Below are 20,326 nucleotides of genomic sequence, written 5' to 3' on the forward strand. Positions count from 1 at the left end.
CTCCAGACAAAAAGAATCTAAAAAAATATACAACTCTGTAGAAAACTGCTCTGTCGTAACCTTACACACATCTTTGTACTGTTGGCCTTATAAAAGTTACATTCAAACTCAACCAGTGTCTTCTGTTGGAAAAATACTCTGTTATTGTCCAACACAATAATAGATCAGACATGCTTTGTTAGCAGGGTCAGAGTACAGAAAATGAAATGTCAACAGTTGATGAAACAGTGTACAAATAATGACCATGGCAGGAGAGCTTTCTGAATATGAACTATGTACAAAAATCCAATCATCATCATCATATCAGACTTGAAGCTGAAAGTCTAGGAAGAAGAAATATCTTTTAGTTTTCCTCTTTTGTGAAGTTGCTTGATCTTTAAACGAAGGTATTCTGCCTTACACCACCGGAACACCAGCTATATAAAATGATGAAAGCCACAACAGTGCCCCAAAAGTGAAGCAAAATTATGCAGCGGTAAAGTCCTTAAAGACCGCCTCCTCAATGTAAACAGATGGGATATGGGTCAAACTGTAAAATCAAATTACATGTCAAACATTTTTTCCTCAAACATGGCGTCTGTTACTAGAGTTACTTTTGATCATGCTGAGTCATGTTTGATTTTTCTTTGTTTTCTGCAAAGTTTCTGCGGTTATTTGATGGTGTGATTGACAGCTCTGTTAAACCCTCCTAAACCACGAGAGTCTGCTTCTGACGACCACGATCTGTTCTGCTGTGGACTGTATCGACTTTCAGGATCTCTGATGATTTATTGTGAAGTTGAAAGTAGGGGTGTAACGATTCTTTTTAACACCGATTCTATTCACGATTTCTGGTTGCCGATACGATTAAAGGACGATATTGGTTCATTTAGAACGATACGATCAGAAACGATTCAGTGACTTGAAATCGATTCAGTAACTTTTCAGCCAAAAATTAAACCAGTGTGACTGTGAAATAAACACCTAGATTCCTGTTGTTTCTTGTAAGGGAATCGGGTATAAATTAATTATGGATATAAACAAACTTGCCGAGCACAGATCGATGTAGTCGGATCGTAGGAATATAAATCGATACATCGATGTAGTGGATGAATCGTTACAACCCTAGTCAAAAGTGTGTTTCATAAAAACGAATTGGCCTTGCACGATGCCAGCGCCTGCCATGGGGGCTTTTTTGGCTTCACTTTTGTACAACTTGAGGAGGTTGAGACACGCCGTCCATCTTTACATACAATCAAATTCCAGAAGTTTCAAGGGTGTGACTCTACAAGGGCAGACTGATTGATCAGCGCTTACATCTTGGCATTATTAAACTATCTGCCTTATTTCTTCACATAAGGGATTTTTCTCATTAAAAATGCACTCAAATGGTTTCAATTATCAAATAAATAAATATTTTTAAAAATCAAATTTAGAAGAATTTATATTATAAGCAATTTCTGCACTTTGGATTTCATTTAAAATAAGCTCAACATATCTCTTTATATGTTAGAATGGTTGTTCTGTGTAACAAAAAGGTGGCTTCAGTGTGTACTGAATAAATGTCTTTCTCTTATTCCCAACATACATCCTCCTCATGTGGGCGGGGGGCCGTTGGTGTAGTGTAACATGGGGTAGAAAGAGCGGGCGAAGTTGTTGGTCGTGCTACAGGTGGGGTCGCTCTCTGACAGGGGGATCAGACAGGGGAGGAGCAGGAGGAACAGCAGGAGGAGGTGGAGAGGGAAGGCGGCACGGAGGACCCGGTAGAAGAAGGAGCGAGGCGGGGACGAGTCTCTCCTCTCTCTGGAAGTCAAATGAGACAGAAGAGTGATGAGGACCTAAGTTAATTAAATCAACCAAGCCTGTGAAGTGCTTGAAAAGAAATTGTGACATTCATAAATACAGATTCATGAAATACTGCCGTCTGTCTGCATACCTTTGAGTAGAGGAGCCTTTCTTTGACTTTGTCAGGGCCTGGGAGGAGTCTGCACAGGCGCTTTGGCCCTCAACGTCTGCAGCAGGTTCACATTCCTGAGTCAAAGAAAAATTAATTACATATTGATTCAACCGTTCTCACTCTTGTTCTTTAAAGCATCTTTTAGAAATGTTTAAACCTGACAATGTTACAATGTTACAATGTCATTTAGCAGACGCTTTATCCAAAGCGCTGTACATACGAGAACAAGAACACAAGCAAAGATCTAGACAAGAGGAAACAAGATCAGTACGAGTAACAAGTCAATTTGGGTGCTGCCAAGCAGTGTAAAGGCAATGCACAAAAGTAAGTAAGGACATTTTATTTTTGTTTGTTATAATAATAAAATAAGGAACATCTACAATGAAGCAACCAAACCATTTAAGACCTTCCATTATCTTCATCAACAATTAACCTCACCACAATAATGACCAAAGTACCAAGTGCTGGGTCACTCAAGAGCTGAACACAGATTCCCAGAGTAGAGCAGGACAGTGAGAGTCAACTGTAGCCGGAAGACATGATCTGCCACTGGGGACAACAGTGGAGAACAGTCTAGCTAAGTGCATGGTGCTTCCTAAAGAGCTGGGTCTTTAGCTGTCTTTTGAAGGTAGAGAGGGACTCTGCAGATTGAATGGAGTTGGCCAATTCATTCCACCATTTAGGGACAACAGAAGATAAGAGTCTATATAGTGATTTTGAGGCCTTATGTGCTGGAAGCATTAGGCACTTTTCCTTGATCATTTAGACTCTCACCTGTCTTTTTGGCAGGGAGCTGAGGTCCTGCTCCACCTGCTTCAGCAGCAGCTTCAGTTTGCTCCCTGTCACGTGAAGCTTCTCCCGAGCCTCTTCGCTCTCCTCGGCCTCATCCTCCTCCGGCTGCAGCTGAGACCACAGAGCCTGCAGGGAGGCCTGCTGAGTCTGCCTGCACCGCAGCTCTGCCTGCAGATCCTGCAAAACACAAAAAACAGAATGAGACCATCTATCCTGGCATCCTGGAGGGGGATGATTGACATCATGTGATTATGTGCTTACTGTGAGCGTGCTGCGGTGTTGTCGCAGTGTGCTGACGGGTGTGTCTGGGTTACTGATGTCGATGGCGTAGCGTCGGCTCTCAGCGTGGGCCAGCCACAGCAGCAGAGAGTGGAGGCTTTCATGGAACTCCTGTTTGGAGAAGGAAAGAGGTCATTTATTTATTTTCATCATACTTTTTATGATGGACTTACACTGAAAGTATTGTTGAATACATTGTTTTGTGTACAACTTTATGGCACCTAAAGCTGTACAGAGCTTTCTTTTGCTCTGTTGCGCAGGACAAATTTCCCCTCAAGGACAATAAAGTTGTTTTTTTTGTGATGAAATATTTTTTTTATTGTTTTAGTCAGTATATACATTTATGAAATTCATGTTTGAGTTAACATTGTGACACTTCAAATTCCATCATGAGTAATCAGGGGGACATATCTATATCTGTGTATAGCTACTTCTTAACATAATCCCTTTCCACTCCCTCAATCCACGGCGACCGACCCTCCCACCCTCATCCCCATCCCAAGATCTCTATTAACAAAAGAGAAGAACAAAAGAACAGAGAACAAAGAAAAATCAAGAAAAGGAAAAACATATATGAATAGACTCATACTGTACTTATATAAGAATATTCACCTACGTATAAATACAACGCATCCCTACATGTTAAGGGTTAAAGCTGATCTTATTACATTTCCTCCAGTTTTTATGCCAGTCACTGTTTAGGCGAGCTAAAAATCATGACTCAGCAAATTCTGCAACAGCAATATCTCTGGAGGTCAAATGTTTTTAATAAATTAACATTCAATATGAGAAAGTGTGACGTGGAAAATGCAGGCATTGAGTCAAATTACTCCGGCAGCACACATTTCACTATAGTCAGATTGGCAAAAATCTATGGAAATGTTGATCCCACCTGTGACAGGTGCCATCAAGCGCCAGCATCATACAGTCACATGTTTTGGTCCTGCCCTTCCCTAGTTGTGTTTTAGACAGAGGTCTTCCAAACAATTTCTAAAAGCCTAGAGGTCAACGTCAGACTATCTGCTATTCCAGCTTGTTTTGGCATCCCTTCTCTTAACCTACAGCTTCCAAAATATAAGGTAGATCTGGTGGCATTTGTGACACTCCTAGCAAGATGGCAGATTTTGCTGCATTGGAGATCACCCACTCCTCCCTCTCACTTTGCATGTCTCAAAGATGTTCTATACTTTCTTAAAATGGAGAAGCTGAGATGTCTAACAAAAGGTTCAACCAAAAGGTTTCATAAAACATGGCGCACTTTCTTTGAATATGTTAAGGGTCTGCACTTACTGGATGACTCATAATGTGTATGATTACACCAGGGTTTTTGTACCTTTTTATTTTATTTATTACATTGTATTTGTTTCTTCTCTTGCTGAATGCTGTGATAGTGGTATGTGTACATCCCTCAAGTATGTGTATGTCCCTACATATTCTTGTATGTGTGTTACTCGTTTTCATACTTGACCTGTTTTCCTTCCTTTGTCGTTCTATTACCCTTCTGTATAAAGCGCTATAGTTACCTCAAATACGTACTGTTTATTTCTTTGTGTTACTCGTTGAACGGCCAAGCTTAGTTTGTGTTGTGTTCTAGTTGTCTCCTTTCTTGTTTTTTTTTTTGTTTTGTTTCTTTTACTTAGAACTACTCTTATTTTACTGAAGAACGCGTCAAACATATATCTGTATGTTTCAAAACTCAATAAAATAAGTTGTGAAAAAAAAAGAAAACACTCCGGCAGCATCATTTAACACCATCACAATATAATGTACAGATGATTAAATGTAAGCACTGTAGTTAGTTCACAGCTATGTGTTTGCTATAACAGGCTGAATTTCAGGGTTCTTCAGTAACCTAACTGCTAAATATGGGTCTGAAGAATATAAAACATGTCTTAGCTTTATTTTTGGTGGCACTGTTTTTCGTAGAAATTTCAAAAAGGGCTGAAACAAGGATTAGAAACTGTAAATTCCATTTCAAAAATCAAATAAGGGCGTTTTTGGCCTAGCAGGCACGTCCCTGTTACTATAGTCCTCGTCATGGCCTCTACCATTTGCTGGATGTCTCCCCCCACTCTCTACACCCCACATTTCCTGTCCCTCTTTCTAGCTTTAAAAAAAAGTGGTGCTAGACTGGTACGCCCCACTGTGTATCCAGCATGCTTTGCAAGTCTTTATAGGCATTAAGTGAACAGAGAAATCTACCATCAGTTATAATCAGAGGACATATTGTACAGTCAAACATTAATGGCTCCTTACCTGGCAGCGTATCAGAGTCTTCCTCAGACCAGTGTCCCACTCCTGCAGTCCTGTACACGCTCGGCTCCAGTCTCTGTTCATGCTGCCTAGTCTCTCCTGAAGCTCTGGAGCGTCCTGAGCTTGCAGGTTCACAGACAGCATGATGGACTTGTAGTGAGTGAACGTCTTCTGCATCTCCTGCGAGAAGAACATCCATGAATTAAAGCACAGAAGAACAGTCACTACATGTCATCAGATCTGTTGTATTTGGTCTCTGAAGTGTCACCTTCAGTTCTTTGGCTCGGGCTGCCATCTCCTCGATGCTGACTGCAGGCTCGGACTGCTGGAGGTGCTCTAGGTGCGGGATCACACTTTCTAACCAGGAAGTGATGTCATCGAGGTCAGAAGTGAGCTGCTGAGGCTCCTGAGAGTCGGCGTGCAGGTCGCTCCTGGACTGAGCTTTGAGTAGCTCCCAGCGTTCAATCACACCTGAGAGAGAGAAGACATTTCACGATGATTCACTAGCAGGAATATGTCAGTCCACAGGGTTAACAGCTTCTCAATACTAGCGCCTCTTACCTGACTGTTTATCCGAGGCGGTCAGCCCCGTCAGGCCGAGCTCCTCTGGCTGCTCCTCGTCATCCAGGATCAGAGAGACTCGTTTGATGTTCTCGATACTGCCGCTGCACTGAGACATGAGACGCAGCTGGAGACACAAAAAATACGCTGTTAGCACTGACAGCTAGAGACACAAACACATCAACGATGAAGCTCCTGAACCTTTTTCTAGATATGTACAACGACAGGACAGTGACTACAAACACACAGAGCTGCAGCTGAACCACCTAGACCACCAACACCGCATCCCTGACCAAGAAGGCACGTCAGTGCCTCTACTTTCTCTGCAAGCTAGAGCTCCTGTCCCCATCATGCGCACCTTCCCGCCTCATCCGAAAAGCCCTGCACATAGCAGGCGACCCCTTCCACCCGTCTCACAGCCTCTTCAGCCTGTTGCCATCAGGAAGGAGATTACGCAGTGTCAGGGCCAGAACCAGCAGACTGAGGGACAGTTTTATCCACCAGGCAGTCAGGATGCTGAACTCTCTCCCTGTTTTGCCCCCTTTTCCCATAATGCCCCCTTCACAGACTTAACCCGGTCACTGACCCCCAAATCAACGCTGAGGCCTGCCATCCTCAGGACTGAAACGCACACTCACTTTGATTTTAAATTGCACTACACTTGTTTTAAACTGTATTTTATTATTTTTATTAGCTTAATCTTTTTAATTTTAGCTTATCTTTTTCTAGCTTTCCTATGTTTATCTGTTGTTGTTGTTGCTAGGGTCTGAGAGAGAAATGTAATATCAAATCCTCTGTATGTCTGGTGCATACTGCAGTTTTTGACAATAAAGAAGACTTTAAACTTTGACTTTGAACTTTTGTAATGTACAGTATCGTAGACATTGGTAACTCATCACTTTATAATGTTCAGTACTTCAGTTCCTTTTTTGATAGTAGGAACCGGTTATTGTAACCTGTTGCTAACTCTCAGTAACTTGCCCAACACTGCTCAGTTTACTTTTCTAAACTTACATATCCGGGCTTCAGCGGCGTGCTAGTCATGGTGGGTGGAGCCTCTGTGTGGCCCTCTGGGTCCATCTGGAGTGGTGGTGTTCCTGCGTCTCCCTGTGAGCGCCATCTTGGAGACTCGAGTGCCGTCAGAGACCTGCTGGAAGCTGAAACAAACCAACCAGAAGAAGAGTTAAACGTCACAAGTTCATACAAAAAGACATCGGCCTATCCCAAGTCAGTTGATCTAAAGGTGTTTCTCTTCTAAGCTTTTTGTTTGCATTGACTTTATCACTGAAAATTAATCAGAACCTGGAGAGTAAGACATCAAAACATTAGTTAAAAACTTTTGGTTGTGAATGCTCCCTCGTCTGACATTCTGGTTTTGGAGAAAATACTCCAATTACAAATTTTATGCTTAAATTCAGCTCTAAATTTGAAAAATAGAAACATCAGGGTCAAAATGTGACTCATTGAGGTTACAGCATGTGGAACAACTTATGAAACAGACCCTGAAAGAACCTGGGTTGTGATCAGGGATGAGAAAGTGCTGCAAAAAATCATGTTACACCAAAAACCAGAATTCCCCAAGAGCCATATTTCACACTTGAGTTTAGGGAGAGAGAGATTATAGTACTATCACCAAGTAAAACGAGCAGCATCTGAAACTTTAGAATCAGTTTATTCAGCAGCATCTTTTATAGATCTCAAGCTGAAATATTGTGAAGAAAAGGTTAAGAGTAATCAGATTGTCCTATAAATGAAACAGAAAAGATGCACATTGAAGAATTGAGTATAAGCAGCTGATCTTTCCAGAAAAGGTCTGGCTCATTTTGGTAATGATAGCTTAGTATGGAAATTAATGGAGGAGCGGATTCAACAAACCAAAGAGCAATAAAACAAAGAGCTAAATGTCGATAAGAAGGAGTTTAGTTTTACAAGATGAGTCATGAAAAAAAAAAAGACAGCATGTCTGAGGAGGATGAAAGTTGTTATTAGCACAATAATAAAAAAGTTTGGGGAATAAAAGAAGGGAGTTTTGGTGGGGAAAACGATAGTAGGACAGAATGCAAATCTGTGCGATGAAAATGAAATAAACATCCTTTGAGAAACGTTGATAAAAAGAGACAAACTTGACCCCAAAAAAGTGTTATTTTTTACCAAGCAACAACCTTGGGGGTAAAACATGAAGCCAGTGCTAAAGTGTCAAAGACTGAAGTACCTCCAGTGTCCACTGTCTAAAAGGCTGTCTAAAACATGACTGTATAAAACATGGACGTGGTCTCAGAGACATCACCTTTTGGTTACTGAATAGTAGTTTAAAGCCACATAATGATGGCCGCCATATTGGAAATGCCGACACAAGCTTACTTTCTATCTAACTAACACAGACATGGAGGTGGAGTTGAGGTGAGCTGTTTGCATCCTGGCAAACAGCTACAACACGCCCACCTGTCCGTCAGTTCAGCCACGTGACAAATTATGCAAATGTATGTTTAACTCTAAGCTTTAAAAAAAGTATAAACAAAAAAAAATACATACCAAAAACAAAAATAGTACCAGGCTGTAATTTATTTCTAATGTTGAAATGAGCATCTTAACATGGGTTTTAATGGGGATGTCTTGGCTTTTGCAGCCAGTCTCAAGTGGACACTCAAGGAACTGCAGTTTTTTGCATTTCTGCATTAGCCTTTTTCAGTCCCGGATGTTAGAGCCCATATAGAAACACCCCTTTATACAGCATAAAAAAAACATGTTTACAGTCAGGTACAGAAATAGATTTAGTCTCTTTAGGCTTTAGCCTCAACTCCACCTCTCTGCTTGAGTCAGAAGTTAACAGCCGCCATGTTTGGGCTTCATAATGCCTCTTCATAAAACAATGGGTGCTGTCACTGAGAATACGTTCATGTTTTATTCAGTCTATGTTAATTAAACAACCCAAACACCCCAAACCAATAAGCACAAAGTAGAGTCTGAACATTTGCTATTTGCAGAGTTGAACCTTTAATTAACACCTCCTGAAATGCTGATTAGAGTAGTTTGAAAGTTCAGCCCTGTGAAACAAAGATGTGTTGGCAGAAGAAGATAATCAAAGGTTTGCTTTGGATTGAAGGATTCTGCAGTTGCAGGAAGCAAAGCAGTAGTGACTGCATATTAAGAGATACATGATTTGCTGGGAGGAGTTGAACAGAATCTCTTTCACCATGAAGAGCAGATTGGAGGGAAGATTGTTCTTTTTTTGCCTACCCAGTGAGGAGGCTCGTAGGGCCTCCCGGGCCTCGACAAACTCCTCCAGGCTCTCCATCAATTCCACCTCTGGAAAGAGATGTGTTCAGACCAAAGGTGGAGGGATGTTTGTGTTATTATTTTGTATTAATTGACGTAGGAAACCCTTTGAAATCCTTTTAAATCAGTCGTATATGATGACATTTTCACCAGATACAATGACTAATGAAAATGATATTAACAGGCAATGTTGTAAGGTGTCAGCATAAGCAAACATCCTTTTAATATGAGGTCAAATGGAGGGATAATGTCTCAGTCCGGAGCTGTACTGTAATGTCGGGTGTTTCTTATCTCCCTTCATGTGCTGGTTCTATTTGCAGCATTTGATCAAAAGTCAGAGTAAAGTAAAGGATGATCCAGGGAAAATTGTACGAAATCTACCTGAGAGTGCACTGAAATAAGTCCTCCCCTCCTCGTCGTCGTCCTCAGCCTCCTCGTCGTCCTCATGCGTTGATGACCCGCCCACATCCCCGGTGTGGTCCCACTCAAGCGGAAGGGAGTCCACGCTCACGGGGGTCTCCCGCCCTGAACGCTCTAGCGGACTGGCCAGCAGGTGCGTGGGCGTGGCAAAGAGGCTTCCTTGGCTACGCCCCAGCCATGGTCGACCAATCAGCTCCAAGCTCGACTCCAAGGAGAAGGTGGTGCTGGAGAGCTCTGGTTCTTCTTTGATTATCTAAAGTGAGAGAATAATCGTATCATAACGAGACTTGAGTCTGCTCAAAGTGAGTTTTGGATCCAATTTGAAGATTCTAATGAGGAATTTTAAAGGTTTTGCAAGGTAGGACTAGTTTGAGATTCTGAGGCAAGGTTTTTCTGGTTTGCAAACCCCTGTAACTAAATGTTGATAAACCACATTTTTTAAGGCATTAAGTGTAAAAAAGCAAAGAGAAACATTATAAATTCCAACATAAATTCAGTTAAACAGATCATAAAAAGGATCATGCTCACTTGAAATGAACGGTGTAAATCAAGTTAGGAATGGAACAATGGGTGTAGTGTGTGTGTGTGCGTTCCAACTCACCGGGGGTTGGCTCAGACGCTGGTGGAAGCGCACCAGTCTGCTGAAAACCTCCTGGCAGTATGAGTGCAGCTCCTCCAGCTCGTCCTCTATCAGCGCTGCATCCTGCGGTGAACTCTTCTGGATCAGACCCTCTCCAAACACTATCAGTCCGTCAATACGCTCTGTGTTCAGGGTGATCTCCTTCTGGAAACTCTGTGGAGAGGCGGTTACATGATCGGATGAGCAGAGACTGAGCCAGGGAAATGAGAGGAATGTTTCAGAAAACCAAGAGGAGTCAAATGTGGCAACGAAGGACTGAAAAAAGAGTCAAAAACTAAATTATGACTGAGGTGTTTGTTTGCTTTTTCCCCCCACACAGTGAGCCTGACAGATATTTAGTCAGACTGCATCCTCACGTTGAGCTGTAGTATCTTTTGATGAACGTCGCTCTCTGAGAAGTGTTCTACGTTAGTGAGCTGCAGGTCGAGCTCTGTCAGCCACACCAACATGCTCTCTCTGGTGCCTTCAAAGTCCTCCCGCTGGCTGGTGAAATACTGAAAGAAAGGAGAAGACAAAGATGACATGAGTAAGGAAAAAGTGAAGAAAGTACTTCATGTTAATTTTTTAGATGTACAGAAAACAGTTGAGCAATAACAGGGAATTAACATAAAGTTTGGACGATGCTCAGGATCAGTCCTGCTTTTTGGAACATGTTACATGAGCCTCTTTCACACATGCACACAATTTACAAAGTTACTTCTTCACATATTTCTCTCACAGCATGAAGTTTTTCCTTTTGGATGGGAACTACAAACACATGCTCATTAACCACTGTCATGGTACATTATTGCAAATAAAGTTTAAACTTTACTTTTCTTCATTGTTTTTAAGTGAAGCAGCAGAGTTTGACACCATTGCTGCCTTTATATTAATGCTACAAGTAATTAAAGGTATCCACAGAGGAGATTAGAAGTGACTACAAGGCTCTCTCACTACCTTTTTATTATTTTTATTCCCATCCAATTGTGTGTCATTCTTCCTGGTACACACCAGTGTTCAATCAAATACTGCTACTCATAGAGGGAGTAAAGTCAGGATCCTGGGCGCTTGTCACCAATGGAGCACCACCTGCAAGCTAGTTCAGGCAGACAGCTCGAGCTGCACTCATTCATACTGACACGTCATCATCCTCCCATCAGCTGATCTCATCATCCTCATTTGGCGGTCTATTTAAGCTGCAAGTTTCCCTGTCTCTGGCTCTGCTTTGCAAGTGCTCCTGCTGTCCTGCTCAGTGCTGTGTGCAAACTTCGTACCCACCTCCTCCCCGGCATCCACCTGCGATGCCATACACAACACTGTATGCTGCAATAAACTTTATCTTAAGTAAACCTGAGTTGTCTGACTGAACTTAATTAAAGGATATCAATCTGAGCTTCTCCTGAAACCTTAATCAAAGATTTTGTTATATGCTCTCCTTATTCTGACAACGGACATAGAGTGAGTAGTGGAGTCATATTGAGTGAATCTGTACCAGGAGCAGTATGTCACCTCCCCTAAATTCTTAAATTAAAGGTTCATGATATACCACAACATGATGGCCTTATTCTTATAGTTCATCTATCTCTGTTTGGCATTGAAAAAAACAACATAACATAAATTATACTGCTATTGATTTTTGGAAAAGGAGCAAAACTTGACAGAACACCAGTTCCATGGTATAAATATCCTCACCCATTGTGGTGAATTTTTCTAAAACTTTTAAATTCTGTGTTCGAACATCATCTCCTTCAACCGAAAAAGGAAATTTAATTCAAGAAAACTTCTTGATAAAGTGGGGGAGAAATTTTGGACGCTTGAGTTTACACATGCAGCTCACCTGGAAATTTTTGTTCTGAGCATGTGTGAAAACTCCAATGGTTCTGTCTTCTGTTTTGTGTTTTTTGTAGGGTAATAAGTTTTCATTTTACCCTGTTATCCCTGATACTTATGTTTTGGTAGATCAGTCAACAATCAAACACACAAAAAAAGATATGTCAAGAAGTAGAGTAAGTACGTGTGCTCTTTTCCTCTACTGTACCTTGAGTCTGCGGAGGATGGAGGCCACTCTGCGGTGTAGAGTGTCCCAGCGTCTGTTGCCTTCATGGACCATGGCTTTCAGCTGGCTGGCTCTGTCAGTGCGGTTCTCTCTGGCCAGGCGGCGGTACTGGTTATTCACCAGCTCTAGCTGAGTTAGCCGCTCGTGAACCTGCCTTTGAAAACCCTGGATAGAAGACGGAGAAAGAAGGGAAGGTTCAGGAGACTGTGAGAGAACACTCACACTCTAAATGCTGTAACAATATTTCTTGCACATACAGCACATTTCAAGTTTCATGGTAATGCAGTAAAACATTCTCCCCGCCGTTACATGAATTATCTTCATAAACTCCGTCACATGAAATGTAATGTTGTAAAACTCGAAAATTTCCCTCTGAGAAACAAAACACAGCCACTTGTCTCTGTGGTGTCTCCCGACCTAAAACTGACCTCAAACTTCTTGAGCTCCTCCTTGGCGACCGTATAAAGGACGTCTGCAGAGTTAGGGCTGGCAGCAGTACGTTCAGCCATCTTGAGCCAATCCTCAAACCGAGAGTAGTCATCCAGGAACTTACACCAGAGTCCCCATGTTTCCTCAATCCTAGAGAGACATAATACTGGAGTTACAGTCTGCAGGAGATTATTCTATTACAGTACTGAAAGCTTTTCTAAACAAAGAGTACATTTGTCAGGATTCTGGATCTGAAAATGTAACATTATCAATCATTTGCAGACATGTAATTTTTTTTTATATGACACACAAGTGAAAAAATACCTTTCTAGTTTAATTTATTTTATGAGGATTAAAAAAATGGACCCAGCTTGTTTCGGGAAACTTATTTATTACTGTAAACAAGAACTTCAAAACCAGACTAAACCAAAAGATGAACAGTGTGACAGTTCTCCAAAACAAAGCCAAAATGTTTCGAGCTTCTCCTACTGACTGCAACAGTACTTTGCTTGTTTTTTTAATTTATTTTATTGTGTAATTTTATTTATTGTGTTTTAATCCCTCTGTAAAGTAGCCCTTAGTGTTATAAAAGGCATTTTTAGATTAAATAAAATTATTACTAACAGTCTTTCTTTACATATTAACATACACATATTCTCCCCACTTTCCTATCATTTTTTTTCTAATTAATATCTTCATCTTTACCCTTATGTTTTGTCCTCAGTTGCTTCCAGATTTTCTGCTCTACATTAGCGCTTTTTCTTTATGTTGAATGTTTTTATTAGGAGGGTTACTCGACGAGCCCATCAGGGTTTTTTTGGCTTCTCCTGCACATTTCATTCACATGTCATTTAAGTCAGTGGTTAGTTATATTGTCGAATTTAATTGGCTCTTGTAATTGAGCCTTAATGTTTGTTTATACGTGCAATACAATAAATAAATTAAAAATAAAAATAAAAATAATGAAAATAACAATAACAATAACAATAACAATAACAATAACAGTATAGCTCATAAAGCCTGCATCCGCCATGTTAACAGATGGGACATGGGTCAAACTATGAAATTAAAACATACTTTTGTTTAGACATTACAGGTAGTTCTTGTCGTGCTGATTTACATGTATGTCCAAGCGTCCTTTTCCTGAGAATTTTAGTTTTAATTATTTATTTGATGGTATAATTAGAGGTGTAACATTACAATGGAAAGCTCAACAACACACAAGAGTCATTGAACTTTCTATCACCCTGAGTGTATCCTTCAAACTGACACAAGAATCTGTTCTGCTGTACACTGTACTGACCTGAGGGATTTTTTATGTTATATATTTATGTTAAAAGTATGTTTTGGTAGTAGAAGTAGAAGGGACTGAATGTCAACACAGCGGCTTCACCAGCTGATCCCTACCACACAGACTCTGGCTCCAAATTATATCACTAGCACAAGATACCGGCTCCCATCACGAGCAGTATTCTGGCTTACTTTTATAAGGAGGTGGAGATGTGTTGTCCATCTTTCTACACAATAAATGCTCAGAACCCTAAAAATGGATTCCAGGATGAATCTGATTTCACAAGCTATCTAACATTCATCTCTATCAAGCTAGACAGTAATATTAGTTTGCAGAGGAATAGAAAAAGAACACAAAAAACATCATGTAACAAGCAGCGTATGATAATCTGAAAACGCCCTTGATATACTTAAAATGAAATATGTGAGGACCATACAGGACTTGTCAGTGTGTGTGTGTGTGTTTGTGTGTTTTAGTTCCTACTTGAGTCTCCTGTCCAGAGCCAGGGCACAGATGGTTCTCCAGCGCTGGTCCAGGCTGCGGCTGGTCTCCTGCAGAGAGTCGCTCTCCGCCTCAGTGCCACCAGCAGCATCCTCGTCCCGCAGCAGAACATCGCACAGACTGAGCACCGACGCTACGCCCTCCGTGTGCTGCTCGATATCCCTCTGCAGCTCCTGGACGGACAGACACAAGACAGACATCGCAGCAGTTTAACCATTTGTTCAACATCAGTCAACAGATGCACGGACACAGGACGGCCTCTCCCAAAATTAAACAAAGGACATATATGAATTATTAATTATAAAGAGAGACAACGGGTGAGAGGGAGTGACAGTGAGCAAGGAAAACAAAGTGTAGGAAGTGAAATGCATTTTAAATGAAGTGTTGTCACAAAATAGAACCAGGAGTGAAACAGAAAGAGGGGACATGCACACCACACATAGAGGTAACCTCTTCCGTGTTAATGAAAAATGTAAAATATGATGTCGTTTTTTTTGTACCTGCTGCTCAGCCAGCCTCTTCTGGATCTCCTGGTGGTGGCACACGCTGTAGGTGATGGGTCGGGACAGATCTGCCTCGATGCGAGAAAGCCACGAGCGGAGGTTACTCATGTTCTTATCGAGCTGCTGCACCGTCACCAGGGTCTCCTTCAGCTTCTTCACCCTGAGAACAAACACACAAACACACACAAACACACACAAACACACAGACATACACACACACACTGTTTAGGTATCTGCTCATGCCAATGTAAATACTACATAAGCCATGATTCAAACATCTTTACATTTTGTAGGGTTGAGCCACATTGAAACAAGTGGTGCTCAACCCTTTTGATTTTGACTCATCATCAACAGCTGTTTACGTTGGGTTAAAACCAAGCGGCAACCTCCGGTCTCAAACTATGAAGCCCATGCGGAAGTGTTATAAACTGCAATTCATCAAGAATCCACTTGAGGCTGGCTGCAGAAACACCGGAAACCACATAGACACTAATTCAGAAAAGACGATCTTTGCAGCATTAATAAACATGTTTACAGTCTGGTTCAAAAAACGGCTTGGCTCTACGTAGCTAGTTTCTCTTTCATCACACACTGTACGGGGGATGATTTTTTAACGCGACGGATCAGAAGATATTAAGATTACGAGTTTTTGTCCAAATAAGGACATGACTGACTTGACTCCCGGACAGGAACACATAGCTGTTGGCTAGGAAGCTCAAACTCCGCCTCTTTACGTCACTCTATGCCTGGTTGAGTTCTGCATTTCCAATATGGCTGCCGCCGTCAATTGGCTTCAAAACAGCGCTCAGGAACAGATGGGTGACGTCATGGATATTATGTCCATTATTTATACAGTCTTTGGTAACAACCAACCAAGAGTACAAGTTTGTTGTTTTTATTTGTTAGTTTTTGCAAGGTATTGAAGTCATATTATTTGGATGGTCAGGTTGTAAATGACTGATCTTTGGACTAAAATAAAGAAAAAATAAGATAGAGAAGACAATGGTAATGAAAAAAAATGAAGAGTATTGAAGACAAAAAGATAGAAACTAAAAGAAAAGATAAAAAAGGATGGAAAATAAACATTAACAACGGATAAATGAAAATAAGAAACAAAGCAAGAAAGAAAACAGAGCCAAAAAAAGATAAAAGAAAAAAAGTTAAATAAAAAAAATAGGAAAGGAAGTGAAACTATTCACTGAAACCAATCTACAACATTCTCAGGTGTCTTAAGCTAAAACTTTCAACTTCACTATGGAAACTGACCCCTTTCTGGACCTCCCCTCCCCTGCCAACACACACACACACACACACACACACACACACACACACACACACACACACACACACACACACACACACACACACACACACACACACACACACACACACTGCGCCACACTGACTGGTGTCATAGCAACGCTTGGGACAATAAAAGCCCTCTCTGGAGGCCTAAAAGCCTGAAGTGTGCCCCATTGGAGAGTTTGAGCTGATTTCCACATTTGATCCTTCCTCTCCTGACGAGGTCCAGCAGAGCCTGTCGAGGCTGAGAGAGAAAGAGGAAAGAGAGAGACGCTCTCCACCAAAACAATAAGCACTACAAACAGCTGTGAGTGTAAGTGGCAGGCTAAAGAAAGCATGAAAGGGTCCCAACAGATGCCGGACGTTGGGCAGCTATAGATGAGGAGAGTGTGTGTATGTGTGAGAGCTCTTTTAGATCTATTCTTATGAGGTTTGATTTGTGTTGAATACAATGAGGGTTCTGAATATTTGTCCTTTTAGACTGTGCTTAATGCCTCAGAAGGCTAGTTTAGATTAATTCATATACAGGCTTGATATCTTAATGGTTGGCAAGAAGTTGTTTTTTTGTCTACTTTTGTACAAATGATCAAAGCTTGTCAAATACCCAAAGCTAGCATTTTATGCTAGGTTGTCCCTAATTAACTTCAATCAAACAACTCCTAATTCATACTAAAATCTTGTCAGTGTCAGACTGAACATTATAAGGCAAAATTTCTTGTTCATAATCTTGAGCTTGGATGACATCTTGACACTGAACAGAGCTTAAGTATATGAGTAAGCTAACAGCTCTGATTCTGTAGTTCGGCCTGTCTGTTCAAGCAGATAAATGCTAACAGCAGTTTGTTAACATGAAAACAATGAAGATCAGCATGCAAGTGTTCAGCATAGGAGGTAATATTTTATTAAGCTTGTTTTAAATCTTGCTTTAAAAGTGTTTGCGTGCAAACATTTGCTAATTTGTACAAAACAGAAATTAACAGAAGTTTACTTGAGTCATGCTAGCATTGCTAACAGTGTTTTCACAGTAAGATATATCTATTTCTTAGGGATGCATAATATTATCGGCAAATTATTGGTATCGGACTATACTGGCTTAAAAATGAACTATCGGATATCGGCCAACACGCTGATATCAGCCCATATAATTAACAAATAAAATAATGGGCTGCTGCACACATGTTGGGCTCGTGATTTAAGTTAAATTTGAATTTAAGCAGAAGTCTGTAAGGTACATGAAGCTGACCAATTAAGAATAGAATAGAATAGAATAATAATAATAATTTAGGCACATTTACTGTCAAAGAGTAAACCATTTGATTTCATTTGGGTTTAATTGCTGTATAGTTGCACTTTTCACATGTTCCCTGTGAACAGAGGTTAGGTTTACTTACTATGTCAAATGTGAAATTGGCCAAATTTGCCCTGGTTGTGTGTTTTGTTATGATTGTCTCAGGGAGAGCATCATCCAAGTTTTAAGTAGAATGTATCTTTTTGTATGAATTTTGTTTGAAAACAATTGTAATAAATAAAAATGCAGTTTTAAGTTTTAAGTATTTTTCTTATTTTGCACAAGAAATGAATATTATATAACAAATATGATAAGAGTATCACCATAATACCGTGCACTAATTCCAATACAGAGGAGAATTGATGATCTCTGCAATTAGGTGTGCGGAAAAAAATATCGGTATCGGTAATCGGCAAAAAATCCGATATCGTGCATCCCTATTATTTCTTAGAAGAATGTATCATTAAAAATATATGCTCTGCCTCAGGTCAGATACCAATCCTGGTATAAATTCAACACAACTTTTAAGGTACTATCACTACCTGTCTTCTTAAAGAGATCTTTCAAAATTTTAATGTTAACCAAGCTAGCTTTGTACTATCTTCAAAAGCTCAGTCCTTTTGCAGCTGTTCACAATCAATAAAGTGGCTTAAAAAGAGTGTATAGAAACTGTGTATTGTTAGAATTTGTACAAAAGCACAGGTGTTGGATTAAGTTTGCAGAAAGGAGATTCAATTCGTTCCAAACCCTATAGAGCTCAGGGATAATGTACAGTATGTTGTCAGGGGACGCTTCATGCGTGGTTAATGTAGCTTCATGTTTACGGCCATGTAATGAAGACATAATAGAGTCACTGTAAATCCTGTCCAGAAAATACTCTTCCCCTCCGCAGATACTACCATCCTTCTCTACTAAATTGTCTGCCCCTCTCTTTCACTCCGGCTCTACCTCTGACAGCCTAACAAAGACCAGCAGCTTCATGTGGAGGCCCAACAAAGACACAAACACGGTCAGGGGTCCTTGATGAGGGACGGGACAGGAGCAAAGTGGATGGAGAGAAACAGAGCAGAAAAGAGCTGTAGGATAAGTTAGGATAAATGTATGAGGGACGGAGTTAACAAAGTGCAGCAGACAGCAGGGAGGCCCCGAGTTACTGAGACACTAAACTCCAACTGACATTTACTTTGTCTCTAGAAGTATGCTGCTCCTCACTGTACACGTGCTCTTTTCAACCTTCATTTAACTTTGACATGAATAATCAGGGCTCCGGCTCTGAAGGCTGGCTGCGTACATTATAGAGTATGCTATAATGTTAGATTATTTGACTATAGCATTACATCAAGTTCATTAATATATGCTATAGACTAAAACCGTTAAAACCAACTTTGATGTTTGACAGCACAGTGGAAGCTTGCATTTTTTAAAAGTGTAATAAAATGTTACAGGTTTAAAGGGGAATCTTCTAATACAGCATACACTACCAGTTTGGAAACACCTTCTCATTTGAGGATTTGTATTTATTTTAATTCAAACACTGTCCTACTGTGCCACTTCAGATAAACACAAGAAAATAACCCGTGCAGTGGGAGCATTTATTGCTAAAGATTTGCAGCCATTTTCTGTGGTTGAAGATGTGGGGTTTCGCCACTTAATGTAAACGCTCGATCCGCGTTATGTTGTGCCCTGCCGTACACATTTCAGTAACGTTGTAATCCCCAACCTCTATGATGAAGCGCGTAAAGCCATTGTAAATGATTTGGCTCAAACACAAACCCTTGCACTGACCACTGAGTAGTCATTTTTATACATATTTTTTTACTACTATATAGTTCATACCAGTTGTCAAGGAATAAAGGGCAATTTATTACTTGAAAGTGTTGTGTTTAATAACTGTTAACTTGAAAGAAAATGATTATATTATTCAGTACACCAGCGATACTGGAATTAGTTACTGTGAAATGCAGTTTTTACTGACAAGCCAAATGAAGAAATTATTTTGGGAGGAAAAAGTTATCTTTACCCACAAAACAGGTACCGAGGTATGTACCTTACCGTGGCCCAAATACCGAGGTATGGAACGTACCGTGGGTTACTTGTACCGTTGCACCCCTAATATTGAGGCTGTAGTACTCAAAGCAAGCAGCCTGTGTTCATATCTGGCTATCGGCCCTTTGCTGCCCACTTTCTCTCCCAAGTGTCCCTCACTTTTCTACATGATAGTCCTATCGTGTGAGTAAAGGCATAAAGAACCCAAAAGTACAAAAAAAAAAAACAGCAGCAAGAAAAGGACAAAGTAAGCCACCAGCTTTGGAAGAAAGGCTTACTTTCTCACAAGTTAGAGAAGGTCAAGCCAGAGCCAAAATAAATAAATCAAAACTGCCTTTAATCAGCTAGAATTTAGATTTCTATAGGATGCTTTTTCTGTCATTAACAGGAGCGTTACTCTGGAATTTTGCTTATTGGTTAGCCAAACATCTCTGGAGGCAGTCATGCTTTATGTCTAAGGCTAGCTGTGTTCCCTTTAAATAACTGCAACTGGAATGACCAAAATGATGCAAATTACCTTAAGTGCATCTTAATCTGTTGTGCAGAGCAACAGAGTCCCACTTTGAAAAATAAGATAATCTTTAGTGGATAATTTATTTTATTATAAAGGATTGTTGCAGAATTGCAGCCGAAAGTTTTAATTACTTTGTATTATAACTGACTGGGGGCTGTGGTGGAGAGATGCAAACAGAAGAAGCTAGAGGCCATTCTAAATTACACAGATCATCCACTTCACAACTTCTTTGTGGACCAGAGAAACAGCAGCAGTAGACG

General features: G+C 40.5%; 1 protein-coding gene across 1 annotated transcript in view; it reads right to left on the minus strand.

Annotated features, from left to right (window-relative positions):
• Positions 1-1,013: 1,013 nt before the first annotated feature.
• The window catches only part of LOC117824574 (nesprin-2), a 113,859-nt gene continuing 94,546 nt past the window's right edge, over positions 1,014-20,326 (minus strand). The window contains 16 exon segments of the mRNA XM_034700107.1: positions 1,014-1,782; positions 1,916-2,010; positions 2,711-2,905; positions 2,990-3,118; positions 5,264-5,440; positions 5,529-5,731; positions 5,822-5,948; positions 6,836-6,978; positions 9,059-9,127; positions 9,479-9,770; positions 10,119-10,310; positions 10,514-10,651; positions 12,175-12,357; positions 12,621-12,771; positions 14,396-14,586; positions 14,914-15,076. Of these exon segments, the coding sequence (XP_034555998.1) occupies positions 1,575-1,782; positions 1,916-2,010; positions 2,711-2,905; positions 2,990-3,118; positions 5,264-5,440; positions 5,529-5,731; positions 5,822-5,948; positions 6,836-6,978; positions 9,059-9,127; positions 9,479-9,770; positions 10,119-10,310; positions 10,514-10,651; positions 12,175-12,357; positions 12,621-12,771; positions 14,396-14,586; positions 14,914-15,076 (2,656 nt within the window). The 3' untranslated portion in view covers positions 1,014-1,574.

The sequence above is a fragment of the Notolabrus celidotus genome, chromosome 13 (genome assembly GCF_009762535.1).
Source record: "Notolabrus celidotus isolate fNotCel1 chromosome 13, fNotCel1.pri, whole genome shotgun sequence".
Taxonomy (NCBI): domain Eukaryota; kingdom Metazoa; phylum Chordata; class Actinopteri; order Labriformes; family Labridae; genus Notolabrus; species Notolabrus celidotus.